The sequence below is a fragment of the Phacochoerus africanus genome, chromosome 2 (assembly GCF_016906955.1).
Source record: "Phacochoerus africanus isolate WHEZ1 chromosome 2, ROS_Pafr_v1, whole genome shotgun sequence".
Classification (NCBI taxonomy): Eukaryota; Metazoa; Chordata; class Mammalia; order Artiodactyla; family Suidae; genus Phacochoerus; species Phacochoerus africanus.
Genome location: NC_062545.1, coordinates 55,627,806 through 55,652,558, shown reverse-complemented (window position 1 = coordinate 55,652,558; position 24,753 = coordinate 55,627,806). Strand labels below are relative to the sequence as shown.

Genomic DNA, 24,753 nt, shown 5'->3' with positions numbered 1-24,753 from the left:
TAATCACCCATAAGAACAACTTTTATTTTAATAAATAACAGTGGGCTTATCAAAGGGCAGGGATTTTAATGTGTCAAGTTTTATGCATATTGGTAAGAAACCTTAAGGAGGTGAAACCAACTACTCAATATAACCCATTCGGCCCTAAAAATAAAACTATAATACTTTAATAATAAAACTTAAAAAAATATTTTCCAAAAGAAGATAATTCACTCCTTGATCATGCTTATTTATTCAGCGTACCAGCAATTTCAGTTAATGGTAAGTGCTTCATTCTTCCTGCAAGCCTGATGTCGCAACAGGGAATATACACATTTTCATATCACAATATCATCAATATCTCAGGCTAATAATATTGTGAATGCAACCGGTTTACAACAAATAAAAAAATCAACACTACTATTTGTGGCAAACAGAAACAAAAGTAAACTTGAAAGGGTGTTTTCTTTTGTTTCCAGTACTGATTTTAGTTGGACTTCAGATGAAGGTCATAAACTTCTCTTGAAATAACCTATCTCTGGTCATAAATCCACAGTATAAATATGGAGAATAAAGCTAAACTCTAAGAGCTAACCATATACTGAATAACCAAAATAATCAATTATAACAACTAATACTGCTCTGCAAGACCAATCTAATGAAAAAAGTATCATTAGATATGGTGGGAAAATACAGACAAATCTGTACAATCTAACATCTATAAACAGTAAAATCAAAACATCCAACTTCCTTATAGAAAGTGTTTCATCTATGTAATTATAAATGTTTAAGGACTCTTGCATTTTATAAACACAAGATGGGCTCACTTTGATGATACCAATTTTAAGATTTATAAAAGTGTTTAAAAAAATCTTTCCACAAAAGTTTATACAGTTTAAAGCTATACACCAATCTATAAATCTCAGAAAATGGAAAAAAAAAAAAAAACCTTTATAAGATCACGTGTATAAAACAAGAAATGAAATGTGGTTTTATTTAAGGCAATACTGGGCTACTTCACAAATCACCACCTCAAGTATGTACACTGCTCCACGCTACTAGTTTCTATCACATTCACAAAGGATTTTTTTTAAATACCAAATGTTTAAAATCTTTGATGTAGTAAATTCTTTATTCACATTTCCATTATGTCTCATGGAATCATAGTAACTATACCCAATTAGATAGAAGCATTGGGGAAAAAAAAAAACTGTAGCTATTGGAAATTGCTAAAGAATCTGCTTTAATTTCACACGACTACCACCCCAAAATCCTGGAGGGTGAATTTACAAAGCAGAGAAGGTGTTGGTATAATGTGCCTACTTTGTGAAAAGTATTTTTTTTTTAGATCATGTAAATAGATGCTTTATGTAAAAATCAATGAACTATGTATGGCAGAGTTTCTAGCTTCGGTTCAAAAAATTCTTAATTTAAAACAATAAAAGAAGTTTTAAAAACTTGATCACTTAGTTAAAAATTAAAATTCCAAATATAAATGTGTCATTTAATAGTTTAGACTTACACACTGCTGGTGGCAGCAAATGATTTACAGTAATAAATATATACAAAAAAGGTATCTACAAACAAAGAGTACTGTTATACATGAGCAGTGACCTGGTGAAACATATCAATCACACAGATAATTCAGTTTAGTTCATGGAAAGGGCAACTGGTTGATAGAAATCTGAGGTTTAGGTCAACTATTTACAGTAACTGAAGCGCTGATTATGTTCCTCAAGTCCCATAGGGATAAAAAAAAAAAAGTTTTACATGACAAACGTCATGCTTTTTTTTTCCTTTTTTTTTTCCTTTTTTTTTTTTTTGGCCAGGTTAATTCATGTCAGCAACAACAAAAAATAATGAAAAAACTTCACAATTCTAGCATGCTTGATGGCTTCCTAGTTAAAATAAAACTGTAAATAATGCATTTATAGTACATTAGTTATCAGTACTGCCCTCGCCCTGTGGCTTTACCCATACTGATTTCTTTCATAACAGACAAATCTGGATCATTTGAATGTACTTCAAGTTTTTTCAGACTGACGGTAGGTTTCATTTCCTGAAGTTGCTTTAAGACAAGCTCAGTGCAATCTTTAAGAGTCTTGTCTAAAACAATTTTTACATTATCACTGCACTGCAACTGTGATGGATTGGCAAACTGTACAAATGTTTCACTTTCTTTACAAGAACATATATGATTTCCACTGGTCACAGCAGTCTTGTCAACATTTTTTCTTGAATTTGAATGGGATCCTTTTTTATTCCCACTATTTGGATGGTCTTTGTCAGTATTTTTCTTCTGCTTCACTGCAGACTCCTCAAGAAACTTCAGAAATGATACTTCAAACCCCATTGGTTTAAACGAGCTCCAGTCAAAAGATGCAGGATGCTCCTCCGTGGTTTGAATGGCAACAGCAGTTTCCTCTTCCTTATGCACACTACTTAATTCAGCTGCTGATGCTGGTTCAGTTTTTTCAACTTTCCTCTTTTTACTTTGGGAGACATTTTTTTCTTTACTAACTCTCTTCAAATTACTCACTTTTTGTTTTTCTGATTGGCAGGGGTTATTTTCTGCCAAATCATTACTTACATTTGAAGAGGTCTGAGCTTGGGTCTCCACACTTGTGTTGTCTTCATTGATTAATTTGGTAATAAATAATTCCGTTAGTTCATCCATTTCATCCTTTTCATTTTTTTCTACTCCTTTCTGTGGAACTGTAGTTGTTCTTGAGCTATCATTGTTCTCTGATAAACCTGTGTCAGAATCTTTCGCATCACTCTTTTCAACTTCTTGCTCAGAAGCTTCCTTTAGCTGTGAGTTGCAACAACGTTTGAAGACAATGAGAAGGTTGCGGTGTTGCGATGTAAATGCCTTAGATAATTTGTGGCATTTATAATGTCTAATTATATTGCTTTCACTTGTAACAACCGATGTACATCCCTTTATCATGCAGGGATACTGGGTTACAAATCTGCTTGTACACTCAGATAAGGCATCGTTTCTAGCCTTTATAGAATATACATGCTTTCCACGTTTCAGAGAATAAGGCTTATTTTCTTCAATCTGCACAATCTTTGCAGTCTTGTTTTCCAAGTTATTTTTTTTCTTTCGTTTAGTCTTAGGCATTTTGATTCCTTCCCTTCCAGCTCTGTATTTTGTCCCCCGGTGTTTAGATTTTGCCTTGTCTTGGTTTGCCTTGCTTGATATATTTTCCTGACCAGGTGTTAATCTTCTTGGCCGAATCAGGTGAGCTTTATGTTTGTCATTATGCTTATTAAAAATGTGTCGAAGGAGATTAGACCGAGTTGCATATATTCGGTCACAACCTTCACAGTCACACTTGAATATGCCATCTTCTTCAGTTTTACTTCCTCTTACCCCAATGCCATGGTCTGCCTCAAGGTGAACAACATAGTTCAAATACGTGGTAAATGAAGATTTACACTCTGACTGATCACACGGGAACTTCCCAACATCCACAGAAGCAGTCATACTTTCAATTTCCTCAGGGGACATCTCATGAAGTTTCATGTAGTGTTGTATTAGGCCAGTAATTGCCTGGAAAATTCGAGAACAGTCACTCACCTGACATCGGAATTCTTTCACAGTTTGTTTAGTTTCAATTTCTTCACTTTCTTTACCAGCTTCACATTCCTCTTCAACCTCTGCAGTAAATGCAGGTAGATCTGATTTGTGTACTGCCTGGTAATGGAGAATTAAGTTCTGCTGTATTGTAAAGGCAGCAAAACAACCCTGATGAACACATCGGTAAGGTCTGTAGGGACTATATCTTGTTGGAAACTCAGGAGATTGAGCAACCGGCTTCTTGCGTTTTCTCTCTTCCTTTTCTTTTTTATGTCTCCTAATTTTTCGTGCTTTGGTTTGCACATTTTCAAGAGAATTTGTATTACACTGTTCTGAAGTAACTGCAATCACCTGTGAAGAACTTTCTGTTTTTTCAGGACTTTTTTTTTCTATAAGTTGTTTTCCTGGGATCACTGCTATATTACTGAGGGTATTTTCCTTCATTGCTCCCAGTTCTAAAGCAGGCTGGAATTCTCTTTTATTTTCCTCCGTCATAGCTAGCTGTCTTTTTACTTGTGTAATTCGCGAAGCTGAAGAATTCTCACTCTGAGATTTTCTTCCATAAGGCCTTTTTATTTTTAACTTTACCATTTCTTCTGTTGTAAAATGATGTACCAACTGACAGTGTGCTCGGAGGTTAGAATTTCTTGTAAATGTTTTCGTACATGTAGGTACTACACATTTAAATGGAGCAAATTTCAACTGATTCTTCTTAATTTCAAGAATCATCTCTGGAGTATACTGATGAATTTTACCATAGTGCTTAAATAGTGCATCTTTTGTCATAGCACTATAATTACAGCCTTGGTTTTGACACACAAAGGGTTTATTAACTTTGTCACTAAACTGAATGTTGCTTATCATTTCAGAAACTGGCTGAACAACTGTGACGTTTGGAATTGATTTAACAGGAGTGGGAGTCAGTGTCACTGACGTATTTATCAGTACACACTGGGGTGCTGGAGTGGATAGGTCATTTTCTAATTTTAGTTTCTGTAAGCCTTCTAAAATCTCCTGTATCTGATCCTCCTTATGTAATACTTCAGACTGAGGAATGTTACTTTTTGTTGGCATAACACCTATGAAGGAGGAAAACTGAGAAGAATCAGGTAATTTGCTATTCTGCACAGTGTTAACTGAAGGAAGCTGAATGTTATAATTTATTTGAGCATTCTGTGATGTTTCACCAACACCCTGAGATCCACTTTTTACCTCAAGTATTTGAGAATTCATAGCACTTTTAATAATTTCAAGAGTCTTTTCAAAGTTTTGTATAACATTGTCTTCAGAAATCTGCAAATCAGAATTTATTGAAGTTGTGCATGAATTCAAAGCCATCATCTGGGAATCACCATTTTCAGTTTTTAATGTTAAGGGAGCTAACACTGTATGGGATTCAAGATTGGTTTTAAAGTTTTCTTTCACATCAGTCATGAACAACTGATTGTCAACATTATTTAATTTCTGTGTTAGATTTTCCACCAAACCCTGAGGTTCACAACTGGGAATTACATTTGAATGAAGGTTAGTAGTTGATATCTCAATACTCTTTGCTATAAGTCCCACTGCTGTTAAGTCACTTGTCACCAAGTTTTGGGAAGCATTAGGGGCAATTAGTGGAGGAGCAACTTTCTTTCTTCTCTTAGAAGCACTGTTTCCCTTTTTATTTAAATGACTAGACCTTGTGTTCTGAGGACCACTTATAACTGAAACACGTGGACTGTTACTTGTAAAATTTTGTGATGGCCCACTAGAATTAGGGAACGAACTAGAGCACAAACCATTTTCCACAGTCTTCAGCAGTAAGTCATTTGTTGGAAAAACAGGCAAACTGCTGCACTCCTCAATGGAGGAAGTTTTGGAGTTTGGCGTCCTATTCTGATCTGTCAGCAGGGGGTTTGGGTGGCACACAGTTGGCAGCAGGGGTGGCACAGGTGGATTTGACATGACTGTGGCATTTACTTGTGCTGGATCTGAGACACAACCTGTCGCAACGTGAGAGAGCATGTCGGCACCCTCAAATGTACTGGGAATGCCTGCAGTTTCCAAAGCCTGTTTAATAATTTCGCTTCCTTCTTGACTAACACTTGTATTAAAGTTGGTCACACCAGTCCGAGGAAATGCATTTGGTAAAAATGTTGAGCGATTTTCAGCAGCAAGAAGTTGTAGGAATGACGGGTCTTTAAAACATGCTTCTGGACTGAAGGCAGACTGTGGAGGCTGCTGCAAATTCACTGCATTTGTGGAGAGAATCATGCTGGCAAGAAGAGAAGGCTGCCCATTATTCTGTAAAAGTTCTTGAGCAATTTCTGCTCCATCCAGTGGTTTACAGTAAGATCGCTTAGATAAGTGTCCACCCAGAGATCTGGGGTTAGTAAAAGCCCTGTAACACCTGCTACAGATAAATTTCCCATCTCTGATAATTGCCGGCCATTTAGCTCTTTTGTTGTGCTTGGGTTTTCTTTCCTTCCCATTTGGGCCCCGTCCACGGTCTTTTTTGACTTTTTCGGATGCAGGCTGTTGGGCACTGGTGCTACTGAAGTCATTTGCAACACTGACTTGCGAAGGAAAAACAGCATTCTCACCATTACCTCCCTTTAGAAAGGAGGAATTTGTGTTCCCTTCGATCTGGGAGGGAAAATGATTTGTATTATTTTCCAGTTGGGAAAAAACAGAATTAGTCCCACTATCTGCTGGTGAAGGGAAGAGAGACATTGAACTACTCTCTGCAGGTAACGGAAGGAAGGGATCTGAGCCGCTGTCAATATTCAAAGGCAAAACTGTTTTGGTTAAGTCTTCCATTTGTGCTGGCAAGGTAGTACTAGATAAATTTTCCATTTGGGAACATAACATACTACTACCTTGTTCATTTTTATCCTGAGAAGGTATATTTGGATTTATGACACTTTCCACTGAGGGCAACAGTGGAGTTGACACATTTGCTAAATGAGCTGGAAAAATGGAAGGTGAGACATGCTGCAACTGATTAGAACAAGTAGGGTTCCCATTGGCTTTGGTTTGTGGTGTAAAAAATGCATTAGAGGTGCTCACTTGTGATGGCAAAAAATAAACAAACTTTCCATTATTTGGTGTATTTAAGTTGTTGGATTTCTGACCCTTTTTGCTTTTGCGCTGCATTTTAAATGCTGCATACTGGTCAGGGTGTGCTGTCTTCATGTGTTTCCCAATACTCTGTGAAGAATTATAGGTTCGAGTACATCCCTCAACCTGGCAACTGAACTTCTGAACTGGCGCTTTTGGAGGCACTGATGGAGTTCCTAAAGAATTACTTAGGTTAGGCTGTGGTGGAACAAATGTGATACTTTCTAATGTCTTCAGAGGTAAATTATACAGATTGGATGATGTTTTAACATTACCTCCACATTCAAACTTGGAAGTTGGCAAACTGTCTTGAAATCCTGACTGATTTTGCACAGAAAAGGTCATCAGGTTGTTCACTTGTCTTTCTAAGTTTTGTGGAGTAAGGTCACCTATTTTGAGGGTTTCTGAATCTACTAAAGAATTCTGAGTAATCTGGGCTTCACTAAAACAATCCTGTTCTTTCCTTTCTTGGAAACCTGTATGACACAAATCATTACAGGTGTCTTCAACTGGTGTATGTAAGTTTGTGACCAGTGATTCACCAGTGCCTTCCACAGTTGAGTTTTCTTGCTTTCCAAAGTTATCCTCAATCCCCTGATTGAGGGACACCTTAATAGACACAGCTACTTCACTGGCCTGGAGCAGAGGAGTAGGAGCAGGGTTTTCCAAATCATTTGGCAATGGTCCATCAGCTTTGTCTGAGCTCCGAAGCAGAAATCGGATCTTGTTTAGTTGCAGGTGATTCTGCCTTGCTTTTATCCCAAGCATCACTTCTATCTGCTGGTAAGGTGTTTTCAATGTTATTTTCTGAAGGAAGCACAGGTCTTTCTTTCTCAGTGTTCCCTTCTGTGCTCTGATTCACTCTGGAAGGCTGAACAGAATCTCCAGATGAGTTCAGCTGTTCTTCAGGAGGCAGCACTTTTTCAGGAGTACTATGATCATCCAGATGCTTTTCTAGCTCACTCTGAGAACGATAAACCTTACCACAACCTGTGAACTTACAAGTATAGGTATTATAATGCTGTGCTTCATGATCATAGAGTAAATAAGCTTCTGAAAAAATTCTGCCACATTTAGGAAACATGCACTTTGCTCTAAAGACTTGATGTTCCTTTCGGTGGGTTAAGAGCTCTGCATAACTATTAAAACCAGCCTTACATTTCATTTGTATACAGATATAAGGTTTACTTCCACAGTGCATTTGTAAGTGATCATTGAGATGAGTAACACTTACAAAATGCCGTCTACAGTACTGGCAAATCACTTTTTTGCTTTGCATTTCAAGAAAGCGCTTTGCATCTTCATTATCCTTATGTCCCTTTACATGAGCAATTAAGTTTTTAAAGTACTTAAAGCCCTTTTTACAAAAAGTTACAGGGCAATTGAATTCATTAACAGGTACCGGTTTCTGGACTGGGATCACCTCTGGCTCATAAGATTTATCTTTGTCGTCATTTTCATCATCTGAACCATCATTGTCATTAAACACTATAAAGTCTGTTGAGTAGAGACTATTCTTTTTGATAGGCCGCTGTTCCTGCTTGGCCACAGCATTTGTCTTCTGATTCTCGTTGGTAGTTGTGATCTTAGGAGGCCTTCCCAACCTTCTTAATGGTTTCATGGCTGCTAGTCTCTCTTTACTAGATTGTTTAACATGCAATGTGACATGAGGGACAAAAGTTTCTTTAGAATTAAAGTTCTTTGCACATATGGGGCAACTGTAAATCCCATCTTTGTAATGTTTTTGAGCATGTCGTACTATTCGATGACCAAGGAATTCTTTGTCACACAGCACACAATACTGCATGTAGGCTTGCCAATTTCTGAACCTAGCAGATATAAATCCCCTCTCTCTTAATTGTTTTATCTCTCTCTTCTTCTGCTTTTCATCACAAATGTCTCTAAGAAGGCCAGAATTAGCACCCATTCCACCAGAAAGTCCATTCATAGAAGTTTCTTTACTCTCTTCCTGGTAATCTACTACTTTCTCATAAACTTCACTGTCATTTAGCTCATCTATTGAGGACACAATAGATGCTTCTTCACCCATTAATGCAAGACACTGGCGTTTTAAGGTTTTCCAATCCCAGAATTCTGGATCAAAGGGCCACTGAGTTTTCAATACAAGTAAGAGCTCACAGCGTAGAGAATTTGGTATTGGAAGATTCTCTTCATCGTATTTCTGGTCTGGCTGGTTATACAACATTTCCACGGCATAATATGCATCTACTGTAGGCTCAATAAGAAATTCACTCAGTTGACAAGCACGTTTAACTTCCAGATCATCAGGCAACAAGCATGAAATAGTCTTGCAAATAGATATTTTCACTTCAGTATTTTCTGTAGATTCCAAGCGAAGAGCTTTTACACATAGTTCTATACAGGTGGCAAGTCCAGCCCCTTCAGTCTGTGAAAAAGCAGGTAAGAAATGTTACTTTAATTCATACTACTCAAAACAGATTTGTGAATTTAGTAATTTTAAAACTGAAGTTTGCTGTTCTCAAATTATGCAATAGCCAGTATATGAAGATACCCCTTCTAAAGCACCACAGGTATGTGTGTAAAATGAACTGTACAGAATAGCAGAAAAAGCATAAGCATTGGGAGCTAAGACAAGAGTAGAAAATCATCTAATAGCTAGCTGCGTGTAATTTAACTTCTCTAACTTTTCATATTCCAAAGTAAAATAGATCAAAATGACACTTAAACGTCATAAAACTACTGTGAGCATTAATGGAAATCATGTATCTAAAGTAGCTGGTATAGTTTAGTATCATGTCTGGCACATAGTAAGTGATCAATAAAGGTCATTCACTTTATCACAAAGTTCATTTTTTCAGTTTGTATTTGCAATCCTTTTGAAAGAAAACTCTTAGCCCAGTTACAAAACTGATAATGTCTTCATGTTTCCTAACTCTAGTAATAAAAGGAAATTTTCACATTTAAAAGAATAAAGTTATTTGATCCTTAATATTGGGGATTCTTGTTCTATCATAAACTTGAATGTCAAACCACCTACCTTATGGCGGATCGTCTTAAGAACTAGGAGTAGCAGGAGACACAATATACTTTTTTCCTTTTGAATTAGCATCTTGAACTATTATTTTAAGACAGCAATAATAAAGGCAAGAGTCATTTGAAAGATACATAATGATAAAATGATAAAAATAGGTTTTAAAAGACTAAAAAGGAATAAATATATGAGAAATAAGCCAGTCACAAGATGAGGTCACATTAATGGGAATGGAATATGTGTGATGTTAAGAACAAAGGGCAAGAAAGAAAAGAAGTCCAAAAAAAAATCTGATAGGATCTGTATTTTCACAGGTTAAGAATAAAATATTTTACTACAAGAGAAGCCTGGATTCATGGGCCAAAAGAAGAGTGAGAGAGAGAGGTTGAGGTACCAAACTTTCCTTGATTTTCTGAAAAGCAAAGGCACAAAGACCAAGAAGAAAATGGGCAAGAAGAATTGATATCTGACCTATTTAAAAGTGACAGTGAAGAAAAGACAACCGAGAAAGAGGTTATTTCTAGCTTTCATATAAACCTTCATAGGAGTTCCTGTCATGGAACTCCTGCAGTGGAAACAAATCTGACTAGGAACCATGAGCTTGCGGGTTCAATCCCTGGCCTTGCTCAGTGGGTTAGGGATCTGGCGTTGCTGTGGCTGTGGTGCAGGCCGGCAGCTACAGCTCCGATTAGACCGCTAGCCTGGGATCAGACCCATATGCCACAAGTGTGGCCCTAAAACGACAAAAAATAAATAAATAAACTTGCATAGTTATTTTGAGATAAATCTGAGCCAGAGAACTAAAGTAAAATGTGTGCATCTCTGTTATATGCTTTAGGGGCTACTAATAATAGTGGACAATTAGGCTGCTTCTCTGTTAGCATTTGTATGAAAAAGATGTGTGAACAGGAAAACTGCCTATTACAGAGAGGAGTGTTTGAAGAAAGAAATCTTGGAGGAATCAAAGGCCAAGTCAACCATAAAATGATCTAAAGTGATAATGAAGGCATACATCAGAAGTACGTACTGTTAAGTATGTAGAAGTCAAGAATTCTGGAAAATGATGTAATGAGAAAACTTAGGAAATGAGGAAGAAATGACTAAGAAGGGAGTCAGGGAACGAAGGACTTATGGATGAAGCTTATCTGCTTTGAGGAAGGAAACCATTTATTGTCATATGAATGTCAAGCCCTTACTTAAGAAATGACAAAAGCTGATTCAAAAATTCTACCTATTGCTTAGAAAATGCAACTAAAATAATCTGAGAGGAACTCAACTGACATTTCTATCTACTAGATTCAAGAGTTCATTTCAACTCATTAAGGGCAAAGAGCTCTGAACGAATTGCTTTAAAACACCTTCACGTTGTAAACAAATCTGAAACCTTAACAAAAAAGCCAACAGAACAAAGTATATCAAAATTTTTCTTTTTCTGAGTTTTAGCTTTCTGTGTGTGTGTGTGTGTGTAAGTGATTAAAAATTAATAGGTAATACTAAAATCATAATCTGGTTAAATAACAAGTGTTTTTTGGAGCTGAATTTAAATTTGCAATTTCCCATAAATACAATGTGATTAAACAAGAAATTAACCCGTAAAAGTCTATTTAATAACATCAGTTAATAAAAGTACTGATGGCAGCTTGAATTTGAGCCACGGAGAATTCTAAGTGAGATACATTCAGAGGAGAAGTAGATTCATCCTCCTTTCTAGCACTGGTACAGCAGCAGGGAAGCTTATGAAAAACATAAGGATTTATCTTTGGTACCCTGCTCTTCTGATCCTTTCCTCTCGATGCCCAGTATCCTTGACCCAAAGCTCCCCAAGTCTTACATACTGATATCAACTCTCCATAAACATCTCATTCAGCCCTGCCTTATCCGCCCACAGCATCATGGTTCACCCTGTTTTAAAATTCTTATATGGTTACCTGTGTCTTTTGGAATTGAATATAAACTTAGTGGGGAATAAAAAAGGGCTGTCACAAACTGACCTATCCCTCATCCAGTCTAGCCTCATCTCTTATCTTTTCCCTATCCAAATAGCCTATATTCCAGGCAACTGTAGTTCCCCAATTATGCCATTCTCTCATTTGTCTAGATACCACTATAATATACTGATAAGACATACATATTTTTTGGTCTTCCTCCCACATAGCTCCTAAAACTTTTGTAATTTCCTAAGTGATAACAGCTATAGGGCCATCTCTGTTCCCAGTTTTGTTTTTTGTTTTTTTTCTCTTTTTAGGGCTGCACTCGCAGCATATGTAAGTTCCCAGGCTAGGGGTCGAATCAAAGTTACAGCTGCCAGCCTACACCACAGCCACAGCAACGCGGGATCCAAGATGCAGCCTACACCACAGCTCACGGCAACGCCAGATCCCCAACCCACTGAACGAGGCCAGGGATCGAACCCACATCCTCATGGATACTAGTCAGGTTCGTTATGGTGGGAACCCGTAACAAGGGGGAACTCCTGTTCCCAGCTTTTGAAATAGCTCCAGCCTTAAAGATGAAATGACTGTTTTTTGGTGATTCATATAAGGCCCTTTCAATGAGGTGATTTTTGGAAAGCCCCTAGATAACCACAAGAAGGTGGCTTGCCACCAGAGGAACCAACCTGTGATTACAGTGTCGGAACTTTCAGTCTTCCCTCCCCTGCCTCCAAGGAGGAGAGAGAGGATGGAGGTTGAACCTATCCTCAATGGCCAATGAAGTCTCCACACAACCCAGAAAGAATCACGCTCAGGGAGCTTCTGGGTTTGTGAACAAGCGGAGGTTGGGGAGGGTAACCTACCCTCTCCCCCATAACTTGCCCTATGTATTTCTTCCACCTGACTCTTCCTGAGTTGTATTCTTTTATAATAAACCAATAATCTAGTAGGTAAACTGTTTTCCTGAGTTCTGTGAGCTACTCTAGTAAATTATTCTGAAGATAAAGTTGTGGAAATCTATGATTTATAGCCAGTTGGTCAGAAGCACAGGTGACAACCTGTACTTGAGACTGGCAGCTGAAGTTGGGGGCAGGAGAGATGCCCTTATAAGACTGGTCCCTTAACCTGTGGATTCTGTGCTATCTAACTTGTAGATAGTGTCAGAACTGTGAGACACTCAGCAGGTGTCTGGAGAATCTACACACTTGATGACCAGAGTATTCAGTGAGTAGTGAAGAACAGAGGAGAAAATGAATTTTTCTTTACACTGGAACTGAGCAAAATCCAGCAGGCTTCCTCCATCCCTCCAAGTACAAAGGTTTCTCCATGTCTCCTGCCTTTTTTATGAACCATGCCCACAGGCCTCCTGCCTCTTGTAGCTTTTCTCTTTTGGAAAAGCTTAAAGTCTCGCAGGCCTCCCAGAGACACAAAAGAGCAGGTTCAAGCAGCTAAAGTTTAGGACAATAGAGTCACAAACTCAGTGTCTGATGCATATTCCTGAGTCATTTTACAGACAATGTAGCTGCCACTCTAACTGCATGCATGATGATCAGACTGCAGCCATGGCATAAACTGCTCCATTTGGAGCAGTACTGAATCTATGGCAGCACAATTCCACAAAGTGGCCTTAAGAGAATGAGATTAACACTACTGCTCATAATAATCTATATCTTTGTGGGCATCGAAATAATTGTAGCAAAAACAAACAAACAAAAAGGAGTTCCTGTCGTGGCTTGGCAGAAACGAATCTGACTAGCACCCATGAGGAAGAGGTTCGATCCCTGGCCTCGCTCAGTGGATTAAGGATCTGGTGTTACTGAGAGCTGTGGTGTAGGTTACAGATGAAGTTCCGATCCCAAGTTGCTGTGGCTGTGGCATAAGCTGGCGGCTACAGCTCCAACTGGACCCCTAGCCTGGGAACCTCCCCATATGCCAAAGGAACAGCCCTAAAAAGACAAAAGACCAAAAAAAAAAAAAAATTGTAGCTTGTTCTGCCCATACATGTAAACAGGCAACTCCAATGGTCAGCAAAGAGATGCTAATAAGTCGACATGCTATACTGTCAGAATACAGCTCCTTAGGTCAGCATGAGACTGTAGAAGACTGATCTTCGTCCATAATCCCATAAAAATGGAATGCTGTTCTGACAAGGGAGGATTCGTAAGCTCTTTGCAGGAAACTGCCCTCAGCAGGCAGCCCCTTTCCTGCCACTTTAGCAAAGCTATATAGTAACTATTAAACCAGGCACCCCCATACTCTACTCATCTCCAGTGCAAGCACTCCTTTCAAATCTTTTAATCATACAATGCCGTGCCTAACTTGTTGTTTCTTTCCATAGATTAAAGTAGAAATGAAGAATAACTAACAGATGACCAGATCTCTTCCCCAGCTTCCCCTTCAGTAATCTCCCCAAAAAACCTGTGTGAACAAGACAGCATCTAAGGAGAAATCACAAGGAGTCAACAAACCTGCCCTTAGTGGGGGACAGCATCTCAATGATTAATTGAGATTATTTTCGTTTTTCCTTAAAACTTTTATGACAAGCATAATCTTGAGAGGTGGTTTTGGGGTCACTACCATCTCCCCAGATTTCCAGCAATCTAATTAAAAACACCTTTCCTGGAAATTCTCTGGTGGCCTAGAAGTTAAAGGATCCAGCGTTGTCCCTGTTGAGGCACGGTTCAATCCTGGCCTGGGAACTTAAGCATGCTCTAGGTGTGGCCAAAAAACAAAAACAAAAAACACCTTTCTTTTCTATCAACATCTGTCTCTCTATAGTATTGATTTTTCAAGTGGTGAGCAGCTGGACATGATTTGGTACTTTTTCATGCTTTTTCTGTTATTAGGAAACACTCTCCCTGCCATCACAATCTGAGAGTCTCACAGGGAAGTGGGCTATATGGCCCTCTTTTACTCATTCGGCACCTACTTTATGCCAGGAACTGTGCTAAACAATGTGCTCTCCCTCTCAGGAGTCCTGATAGTCCACTATAAAAGGAAGATCCATATTACACTGTAACTGTTAGTGTGTCTCCATCAACAGATTATGAAATCCTTAAGGGCAGGACTCTTTTTTTTTTTTCAGGGGTCTAGGAAAAAGCATAAATAAAAAGATGAACCAAGCTAGCTGCTCTGTCTCCTTTGTAGATCTCAAATAGAATTTGCAGAAACTCTAAGAAGGAAACAATTATTTTAATATGTTAAGTAACTGGCTGATAATTTTCAGCAACTCCTGGAGTTTTGAAAAAAAGGAGTGGAGGGGCACCAGTTAACCCTCATTAACCTTGAGGCTAATTTCATCATGTAAAAGATGAGTTATACTAGAACACAGTCACTACAACATAATTTTAAGGTCTCTTTCAGTCCTAAAGCTATAATCTCTTATTCTAGTTTTAAGATAAAACCTCTGATCAGATTTCAGAAAGTAAAAAAACAAAGGGAAAAATTATATGCAATGGGAAATAAGATTTTGAGGGCAATTACCATGTTGTACATTATCTTTGTCAGCAAGTCTGCGCCCCTGGCCAATTTCCCTAAGCTATTCATGTTTTAAGTGCTTTCCTTCTGAGCCCAAAGTCTCTCTAGAAAAGTGCTACTCAACAGAACTGCCTCCAACAATGGAAATGTTCATTATCTGTGCTATTCAATATGGTAGTCACTAGCCACAAGGAGCTACTGAGCATTTACGATGCAGCCACTCAAACTGAAGAACAGAATTTTATATTTTACTTAAATTAAATAATTTAACTTAAACAATGGCTACCAGGACGAACAGTGCAGCTCTTGTTCAGGATTTTTCCCCATCTCCAACAAGATCTCCTTGTGAGTGGGGTATAAAGTTGAGGGAAGAAAGTCCCTTTTACCTAACCTCCTTGACTCACTTGAACAACAAATGAAATCCAAAGTAATTAAGGTTACCAGGTGGTCAACAGCAAAACCCAGTTGGTCTGGCTTTTAGTTTCAAGTCCTATTTCGCTATGCTGCTTTTTAAAGTCAGATATAAAATAGTAGCACAACCTACACTTTAAAATTACATAGTAATTTTCTAAGAAACATTTTGTCAAGTTTATCTTTTTAACTATAACATAGAAAATGAAAAAGCAGGCTGAGTCAACAAGGTCAACAGAGAAAACCTGAAAATCAGAAGGATTCATATTCATTCCTGTTCTTTACTCCTGAAAATGAAGAAAAATTATTTCAGGAGGGAAAAAAAACCCAAAGATACATATAAGATTTAGTGACCAACTAAAGAACTTAAAAGATACTTTTTTAAAAAAGCATAAAATATTTTTAGTGTCTCCTTTAAAAAATATATACATTAATTAAAAAATACTCCTTGTCATGTAACATTCTGGTTTTCATGGATTTCTAAAACCTGCCTGACATCCATTTCCATGTGCAATGGTAGCATTTTTAGTGGCTTCCATGTACACAAAGTGGAAACCTGGAGTTCCCTTGTGGAGCAGTGGGTTAAGGCTCTGGTGGCACTGCAGCTGCTCGGGTCACTGCTGTGGCGTTGGTTCGATACCTGGCCCAGGAACATGCCACAGGTGCGGCCAAAAAATAAAAACTTAAAAGAGCAGAAACCAAATGGATTCCTACAAGGATTATTATAAGAATATAAATTAAATTTTGTAAAATTTGGATTCTGACTTTTGCCAGTAAATAAAAAGAAACACACATGCAATCTCTGCTCATCACTTTCCTTTGTGTCTAATCTACTGTTTAATCCATCTATTAAGTGTTTTCATTTCTATGACTATGATTTTGTAGTTCTAAGTTAGTTATCTTGACTCTTTTTAAAATCTGCTTGATCATTTTTATAAAACCTTTCTCGTACCTTAATTCCTTATTTTCTATATTTAAATATATGTATTTTATAGATTTATTTGCAAGCATTATTTAAAATATTAGACAAATAATTCTACCACTGTCGAAATTTATGTTAGACTGTTTCATGTTTAATAAATCTTAATTTATATCTTTAAATATATATTAACTTAGTTATTCTTGCATGTCTAACTTGTTCTCTCTGCTAAAATTCTCTCATGTCAGATTGTCCCAGATTTTGTAAATTTTGATGGTGAACGCATGTTAAGAAGGTTTTTACTGAGAATCCTGTATTGAAGGTATGTCCCTCCAAAGCAGTTCTGCATTTGCTTCTGCCAAGAACCCTAGGCATTACTAGCCCAGGACACCCTTACCTTCTTAAATATTACTTACGTAGGGAAGCAAAATTTGCCGCCACAAAATGTGTCTCCTGACATGAGGATTATATTAGGCTGATTATTTTTAAGAAACAGAAGACTAAGGAAGTTTTTCTTAAATTCCCCCCTGACAAATCCCCCCTGCCTGAAAGAATTTAAATTAAGGGCCTGCTCCTATAATAGAGCTATTACCAGATATATACGCCAAGAATATGGGCTAGGTTGGTGGGGGAAACACTGCAGTGTCTGGAGGTCAGAGTCTACTGTATCTCACTGTGTCTGCACGGTCCAACAAACATTTGCTTTCCTATCTCCATGTGAATTGCTTTCCCCTCTTTGAAGTCCCAAACCACTATCCCCAATAGCCTTTTTTGTCTTTAATGGAAGATGATATTTAAAGTGAGCCATTTAGTGAAGATGACATTTAAACTCAGCCATTTTGGTGAGTTTTCTCCCAAGTATACAGGTTATTAAATTTTTGTTTGATTTTACCTATGTTACAGAGTAATATTTTTCTAGTCTACTTCTCAATGAAACTACAGTACTTCACAAGTAGAGGGAAGGAGGGGGACACAGAACTCAGTTCTAACTCTCCAACTTGACAAGATCTTATCTGATATTCCCAGAGTAGATATAAGAACTCAAATCCCTTAGTTACTACAAGTAGTAACATACCCCAATCCCCCCCCAGGTTAGGAGAACCTCAGTACCAGCTCAAGGTTTCTGCTCCAATTATTGGTTTCCTCTTCTTTTTGAGCCTAGGAATTTCCCCAATATTCTTGCAATTTCAGCTGCTATACATTAAAACAATGTTTGCTTTATTTTGTCAAGTATTTCTGGGTGTTACATAGAAGAAGGTTTTTTAGATAATGTAATCTGCCAGACTACTGGCAAAGGAAGCTATCTCTATTTCTCTTTATACTTTCTAAATTTCTATAGAGCCCAATTATCAAAATAATATAATACACCTAGGAGTAAAAATTATAGACAGATAAAATATAAGTAATAGGTATATTACTTTTCTTCAGGCTAAAAGCAAGCCCTTGGCTCTTATTTGAATTTCTAAGTTTCTTGTAATCGAGGATCTTCAAGGACTAGTAAGAAAATCAATGTTCAAAGTAATAAATGAAATAAACAAAAATCACTGGAAGAGGTGCCAAAAAATAGTCTTTTATTAAAGATAATTTATATATTTGAAATTAAGATACCTTGATCATTCTTACCTCTGAATTAATAACTTTAATCAGGAAGAAAATGTGATATACCGTCTTGGTTAACAAAGAAAGCTGACGACATCTTTCTAGGTACACTTGTATAGACGGTTCTACTCTTTGCTGTAACTTACTCCAAAAAAGAGTGAGTTCCCTAAAAAATAAGTACAAAAGTAAGTTGGAGCCATAATGTAAAATCATGGACTATTTCAGTCTAATTATTACATTTGAAATTAACACTGGTTTTGGATTCCAATTCTATATGTGAAATTAGGCTTAAAAGAAAAAAAAGAACAAACCTTCCATTTTCAAAAGACTTATGAAATAAAATCAAAATATGACAACATTTTATTAAGAATTTTCAGGAGTTTCCGTGTGACTCAGTGGTTAATGACTCCAACTAGGAACCATGAGGGTGCGGGTTCGATCCCTGGCCTTGCTCAGTGGGTTAATGATCTGGTGTTGCTGTGGCTGTGGTGTAGCCTGGAAGCTACAGTTCTGATTAGACCCTTAGCCTGGGAACCTCCATATGCCACGGGAGCAGCCCTAGAAAAGGCAAAAAGACAAAAAAAAAAAAAAGAATTTTCAATCTCAGATGGAGAAGTACTACCTTTTTCTAAAAAGTACCTGACATTTAAACAAGTTATACAAATGGTAACTTTGAGCCACATGTGAATTTTAAAGTAATTAAGCAAGAACAAAAAATGGTAGTTCCCTGGTAGCCTAGTGCTTGAAGATTCAGCACTATCACTGTTATGGCTTGTTGTCACTGCTGTGGGGGCTTGGGTTCCATCCCTGGCCCAGCAATTTCCGCATGCCATGTAGGTGGCCAAAAAATACAAAATGTGTGTGTATATATAAAATGCATCAATAGCATAATGATTTTTTAAAAAGCATATAATTTTTATCTTCTAACTTAAATTTAAAATTTATTATTAGATAAGAGTCAAGGATGACAGAGAACCCAGAAGAAAACAACTAAACTGTGCCACAGCAGTGAAAAAAATAAAAGGAACTTTGAAAAATAAGCTTTGAAATTCATTTCAAATGCAATAATACTATGTTTTCCATAGAAAATAACCCTACTGAACTGATGAATTTGCCTCCCTTTTACCTACTGTCTATTTCTCTGTCCTCCACAGTTAACTTTAACAAAAATCTTCCTTGATTCAACTTTCCCCCCAAGTATTCCCCACCATACAGGCCTTTCCTATTCCTCAGTTTCCACTCCTAGAAACTCTGCCCTTTCCACCATTTACTTGAATAACTCGTTCTTTTGCTGGACTATAACCTATATAGTGAGGACTTCAAAATCTTTCTCCAGTTTTCATCACTTTCACCTCTCTAGTTTTTTATAAGACTTTTCCATTTTGATCTCTTCTGAAACCTGAAACTTAATATATGAAAAAGATAACATTCTTTGCAGTTCACCATCTTTCTAATTTAATTCATCATTATCACTGACCCTATCAGCTTTTGTTTTTTCACTATCCTCAAAGCTGTTATATTCAACCTTTCTTTCATTCCACCCCACATACACAGGAAACCTTCATGACCTTCCGGCTGGACTGTTTACTGGCTTTCTAGCTGATTTTCCTACCTCAACTCCGCTCCCTATACTGCCATTTCCTACTCCTAACTCCCCTTCACTGTTCAGGCCCCAATCTTTTCTCAACTGCTTGTCTTAAACAGTGTTTCTTAAACATAAACTTCTATTTTTCCCTAAGGTCTTACAATAGACTGCTTTTGCTTTTCATATAAAACCTAGACTTTTATGCCTTTTTAAAATCAATATAGTAACACATCTTAGTTATAGCTAGTATTTATTACACAGAAAGTCTACTTGTCCTCAATAAATCCATGTTATTTATTCTCCCCTCATAACCTTTCTATAATTATATCAATTTATATCAATCCTATCTGTATTGCATATATAGAAGTTTTCCTTCACAACAGAGCTCAACTATTCAGAAAATCGTTTTCATTATGAACTTTAGTCTTTTTGGTTATACAACCATTTACTTAATTTGCTTGTTCTATATTCATTTGTATGCTCTGTGTCACTTGGTAAATATTCTTAAATATCACAATGTTGTAAACTGAATTTTCTTGTGTTTATAAAACACTGAAGAATAATGCTGTCAACTGACCAGATAAATTGTCAGTTTTAGCTAACACTAATTTAAGACAGCTGATCTTAAGTTCATTGAGTTAACTAAGTCGGTACCTGTTAGCTATATCTTCCCAAAGGATTATTATATATAACAGGTTTGCCCACTACGAAATGTATCATATAAATAAATGTGTATTAAAGAAGTCAGTGAAGTAGAATGATCTCATTGATGGTAAATGAACTACATTTCTATACATAAATGACCAGCAGCTAGTTATATAGTAAAAAGTGCAATATGCAGAGGAAAAATATAAAATCTTAAATATCTTTGTTGCTTACATATTTGACAAAAATTATACTGTGGCATTAGAGAAAACAGCCCTTCTTTCATCTTCCAACACATAAAAATTTCCTGGTCATTACTGGTATACTAAGGAGTTAGGTGGTCCCTAATACTAAAAGTTGCTGACGTTGTAGTATGAACTACTTGATAATCAGTTTGTACAGCATATTACATCTGAAAATAAGCTTTTTTCTTGGTAAGACGAAAATGATTTTTAAAAACATGTTCTTAAGCTATCTGCACAAGCTATCCTGTAATCTTATTTAACAAACTTTTCTTTACAAAAGAAAGTCAACTCACCAAGCACAGTACATATCTCCTTGTTGAAGCTGACGTGATAAAAATGCAGTACATAAGACAAGAGCACTTTTTTCATCACCCTCAGATTCTAAGTTACAGATCATTTCTAGGGCATCTTTGCAATCTACTTCTGAAATCTACAGAGAAAGGATACAGAAATATGACATAAAATGGTTTTGTTAGAATATATAGCAAATACTTCACAATTTTTATTAGATATTTATAGATCATTTTCATGAGTAAAACCTAACTCACATACTATCAATTCATAATTGTCATTACTTGGCTGCAGTTCAAAGAAATAATCTTTCTTCAAGTTAGAGAACCAACCACCTTCAAGACCTAAACAAGCATTCATTTATATGTAAATAACTAATGGTAATTATAAGCAACCTCTACCTATTAAAATCAGGTCTAAGATACTGAAAAAGAAAAGCTGCTGTTTGTATTTTTCCCCATTTACCCAGTAATTTAAAAAGGATTAGAACCAGCAAACATACAGAAATATCTATATCTACTGAATATAGCCTAAAAAACAAAGTTTCTATTTATCTGAGGAAAAAAGAATAATATGAAACATTATATGTGGCTATACCACTTTAAAATGAAGCTCACCTCAGTTTTCTATAAATCTCCATTATTTTTCTTTTCATACAAATTCATTCCATCTCAAAGCTTGTCAACAGTCATGCATGCATAAGTATAACCTAGATGAAGGCAACTTGCTTCATTTAATTATGCACTTACATCTATTGCTTACTTTTTTAAATTAAAATTTACTACATTACAGTGATTTACTACATAAAACAAACAGAATTTAGCTATGATCTCTACCAGTATTTCCTGTAAGATAAGGACATGACAAATGGCATATAATCACAAATCACTGGTGTTCCACAGAACACAAAAGATTAATTCCTACATGGTATAACTGATAGATGGCAAAAAGAACTGAATATCAATACAGACCATCAACACCCATGTACCACAGAGGTAACTATACCCCTCTGTGTTGATCTTCTGTCTCCTCCTTAATTTTTGAGTACAGGAAAAGTGTGTGTGTAAAATATAATGTGTGTAGGATTAAACAAGTATCTGCATGGGGATGAGGGTACTCTTGAGGCTGATCTTTGATAATGAGGATAAAGATTACATGGAGATAGATTCAGTGGTTCTATTTTATACATTAAATTGAGCTAGAAAACACTAAAGCAAGAGAAGATCTAACTCTGAGTCTATGTGTTTAACAACAATGATTTTTTAAAGTAAATATGAAGTTAGTGTCAGAGTTAAAACTGAAACCTAAGTCCTGGAACTCCTGGATACAGTGCTCTTTCCACTATTCCTTTGTCTCTTAGTGCCCCTATATAAGCAAACCAAAAAAGGGGGGCGGGGGCTGAATGATATATATTTATATAATTATATTTTCAAATAGCTGCAATAAGTTCAATGCACTGTCAGACATTTTACAAATATAATTATTCTTTAATCATAACTCTTCTACTAGGTAGGTATCAATACTTTACATATAAGATATCCATAATAACAACAGATGGCAGCTACTACTCATTTATTTGTGCCAGCTTCTTCAGAAGTGGCATTGCTAATCAGTACAATAGCCTGCCTGGTAGACACTACAACTTCTTTTTACAGATAAGGCTTGGAGAGCTTACTTGCTCAAAGTTACACGGCTTAATCAGTAGAGTCAAGATTTCAACCTAGGTCTAGCTTCAAAGTCTATGATCTTTCTAGAATTCTACATGCACAAGCATGTTGAGGGTCTTTAATTGCTAACTACTGAGTTTTGCGTGTTCAGGTTTAACAAATTCTTGTATCTTGAAAGTCTGATTTTTAATCAAATCTTTTTGTTATTTTTCTAAAACCTAGGTCATTCTTGTTCAATGCTCAAATGATGTAAAATTTGTACAATATATATAAGGAAAGAAATTTATTTTCCCAATGATTTTACCTACATTAGCTTACACTTAATAATTTAAAATACATATTTGTATCTATGTAAGGTAGTCTCTATTTATCCACATATATATAGCATACCAATGGAAACATCTGCTATATTCAATAATACAGAAAACATCACATTTATAGGTATACTTAGGAAACAATTTTTACTGTGTACTTGATAGCCTTTATTTCCCTGATCTGCCACTAGATGGCCTACTCAAAATGAAAATAGGACACCAAAGAGAAAATGAAACCATATTTAAACTAATAAATGGCTGAAATAGAGGTCAAATACAGCCATCAATGAGCAAGAATTATTTTAATAATGCAAGGCATTATAAATAGGTATTACCAATATACTACTATATATAGGGACCTATTCTGTATTACTTTTTTTTTTGGTCTTTTGAGGGTGGCACCTGCAGCATATGGAGGTTCCCAGGCTAGGGGTCTAATCGGAGCTATAGCCGCCGGCCTACACCAGAGCCACAGCAACGCAGGATCCGAGCAGCATCTGCAACTGACACCACAGCACATGGCAAAGCCGGATCCTTAACCCACTGAGCAAGGCCAGGGATCAAACCCGCATCCTCATGGTTCCTAGTCAGATTCGTTAACCACTGAGCCACGATGGGAACTTCCTGTATTACTTTTAAAAATGAGCAAAAATTTAATACTAGAAAAATTAGAAGTATGAGTAAAATATTTAAAGCCAACAAGAATAATCTGTTTGTTGAAGACACACTATGCTAAATCCCTTTTTAAAGCAGAAAAAAAAATTCAAAACGTGAATAATGACCTTTATGTTTTAATATGGCTCTTTATGTCAGGTATTCAAAAACATGGAACACTTCATCAATATTTTACATACATTTAACAAGTATACTTTTAAAACGTACTGACTACAATCACATTTCAGGGGTAGTCTTTTGCTTATCAAAATAAAATTGCTTTCAATCTAGAAAAGGACCTGTCATACTAAAATAATTAGCAAAATCTCAGGCTAGATTTAGAAGACGAATAATCTCTGGTGTTAGAGAAAAAAATTTCATATACTGTTTATGGGAATATAAACTGGCAAAATCCTTTTTTTTTTTTTTTAACTTTTGGATGGTGGTATGGCCCTATCTATTAATTTAAAATGTGTAGACTCTGATTCAGCAATTCCATTTAAAGAAATTTACCCCACCCATATTCCCCCAACTCCTCACCCCCCAAAAAACACCCCTGAAAGGATGTATGTACAAGGCAACAATTTAGCAGTCCAAAGCCTTAACCAACTGGGCCACCTCACCACTTTAAGGCAACAATTTAAAAGTCTCCTAGTTTGGCTAAAGATACAAATCTATGCTATGGAATTATGCAGCCATGGGAAAGAAAGAAATTATCTATTAAGAAATAATAAAGAAAGATGTCCATACTAAGAGGTAAAAAAGCGATTAGCAGCCAGTGTATGTGTATGCATGTTTTTTGTTTTGGTTTTCTGTGGTTTTTTGTCTTTTTAGGGCCGCACCCACACACACCGAGGTTCCCAGGCTAGGGGTCCAATCAGATCTGCAGCCGCCAGCCTATGCCACAGCCACAGCAATGAGGGATCCAAGCCTACACCACAGCTCATGGCAACACCAGATCCTTAACCCACTGGGCGAGGCCGGGGATCCAACCCGTGTCCTCATGGATACTAGTTGGGTTTGCTAACCACTGAGCCACAATGGGAACTCTGGTTTTCTGTGGGTTTTTTTTTTATGGCTGGGGCATGTGGAAATTCCCAGGCTGGGGACTGAATCCATGTTGCAGCAGCCACCAGAGCCGTTGTGGTGACAATGTGTGATCCTTAACCACTGTGCCACAAGAGAATGCTTGTGTATGTATGTTTTAAGTGTCTATATGTGTTCATATACATATATATGTATATATGCAATATCAGAAATATAAAATTTCATTCCTAACGATTACTTGGGGGAGTATTACATGGGAAATAATGGTTAGAGAGAGACAAAATGGAT

The 24,753-nt window shown here is 36.7% G+C and overlaps 1 protein-coding gene across 1 annotated transcript in view; it reads right to left on the bottom strand.

Annotated features, from left to right (window-relative positions):
* Nucleotides 1-208: 208 nt before the first annotated feature.
* Nucleotides 209-24,753, bottom strand: part of ZNF292 (zinc finger protein 292) — a 95,225-nt gene continuing 70,680 nt past the window's right edge. Inside the window, 4 exon segments of the mRNA XM_047760698.1 lie at nt 209-7,360; nt 7,362-9,074; nt 18,042-18,183; nt 20,786-20,922. Coding sequence (XP_047616654.1) covers nt 1,925-7,360; nt 7,362-9,074; nt 18,042-18,183; nt 20,786-20,922 — 7,428 coding nt within the window. The 3' untranslated portion in view covers nt 209-1,924.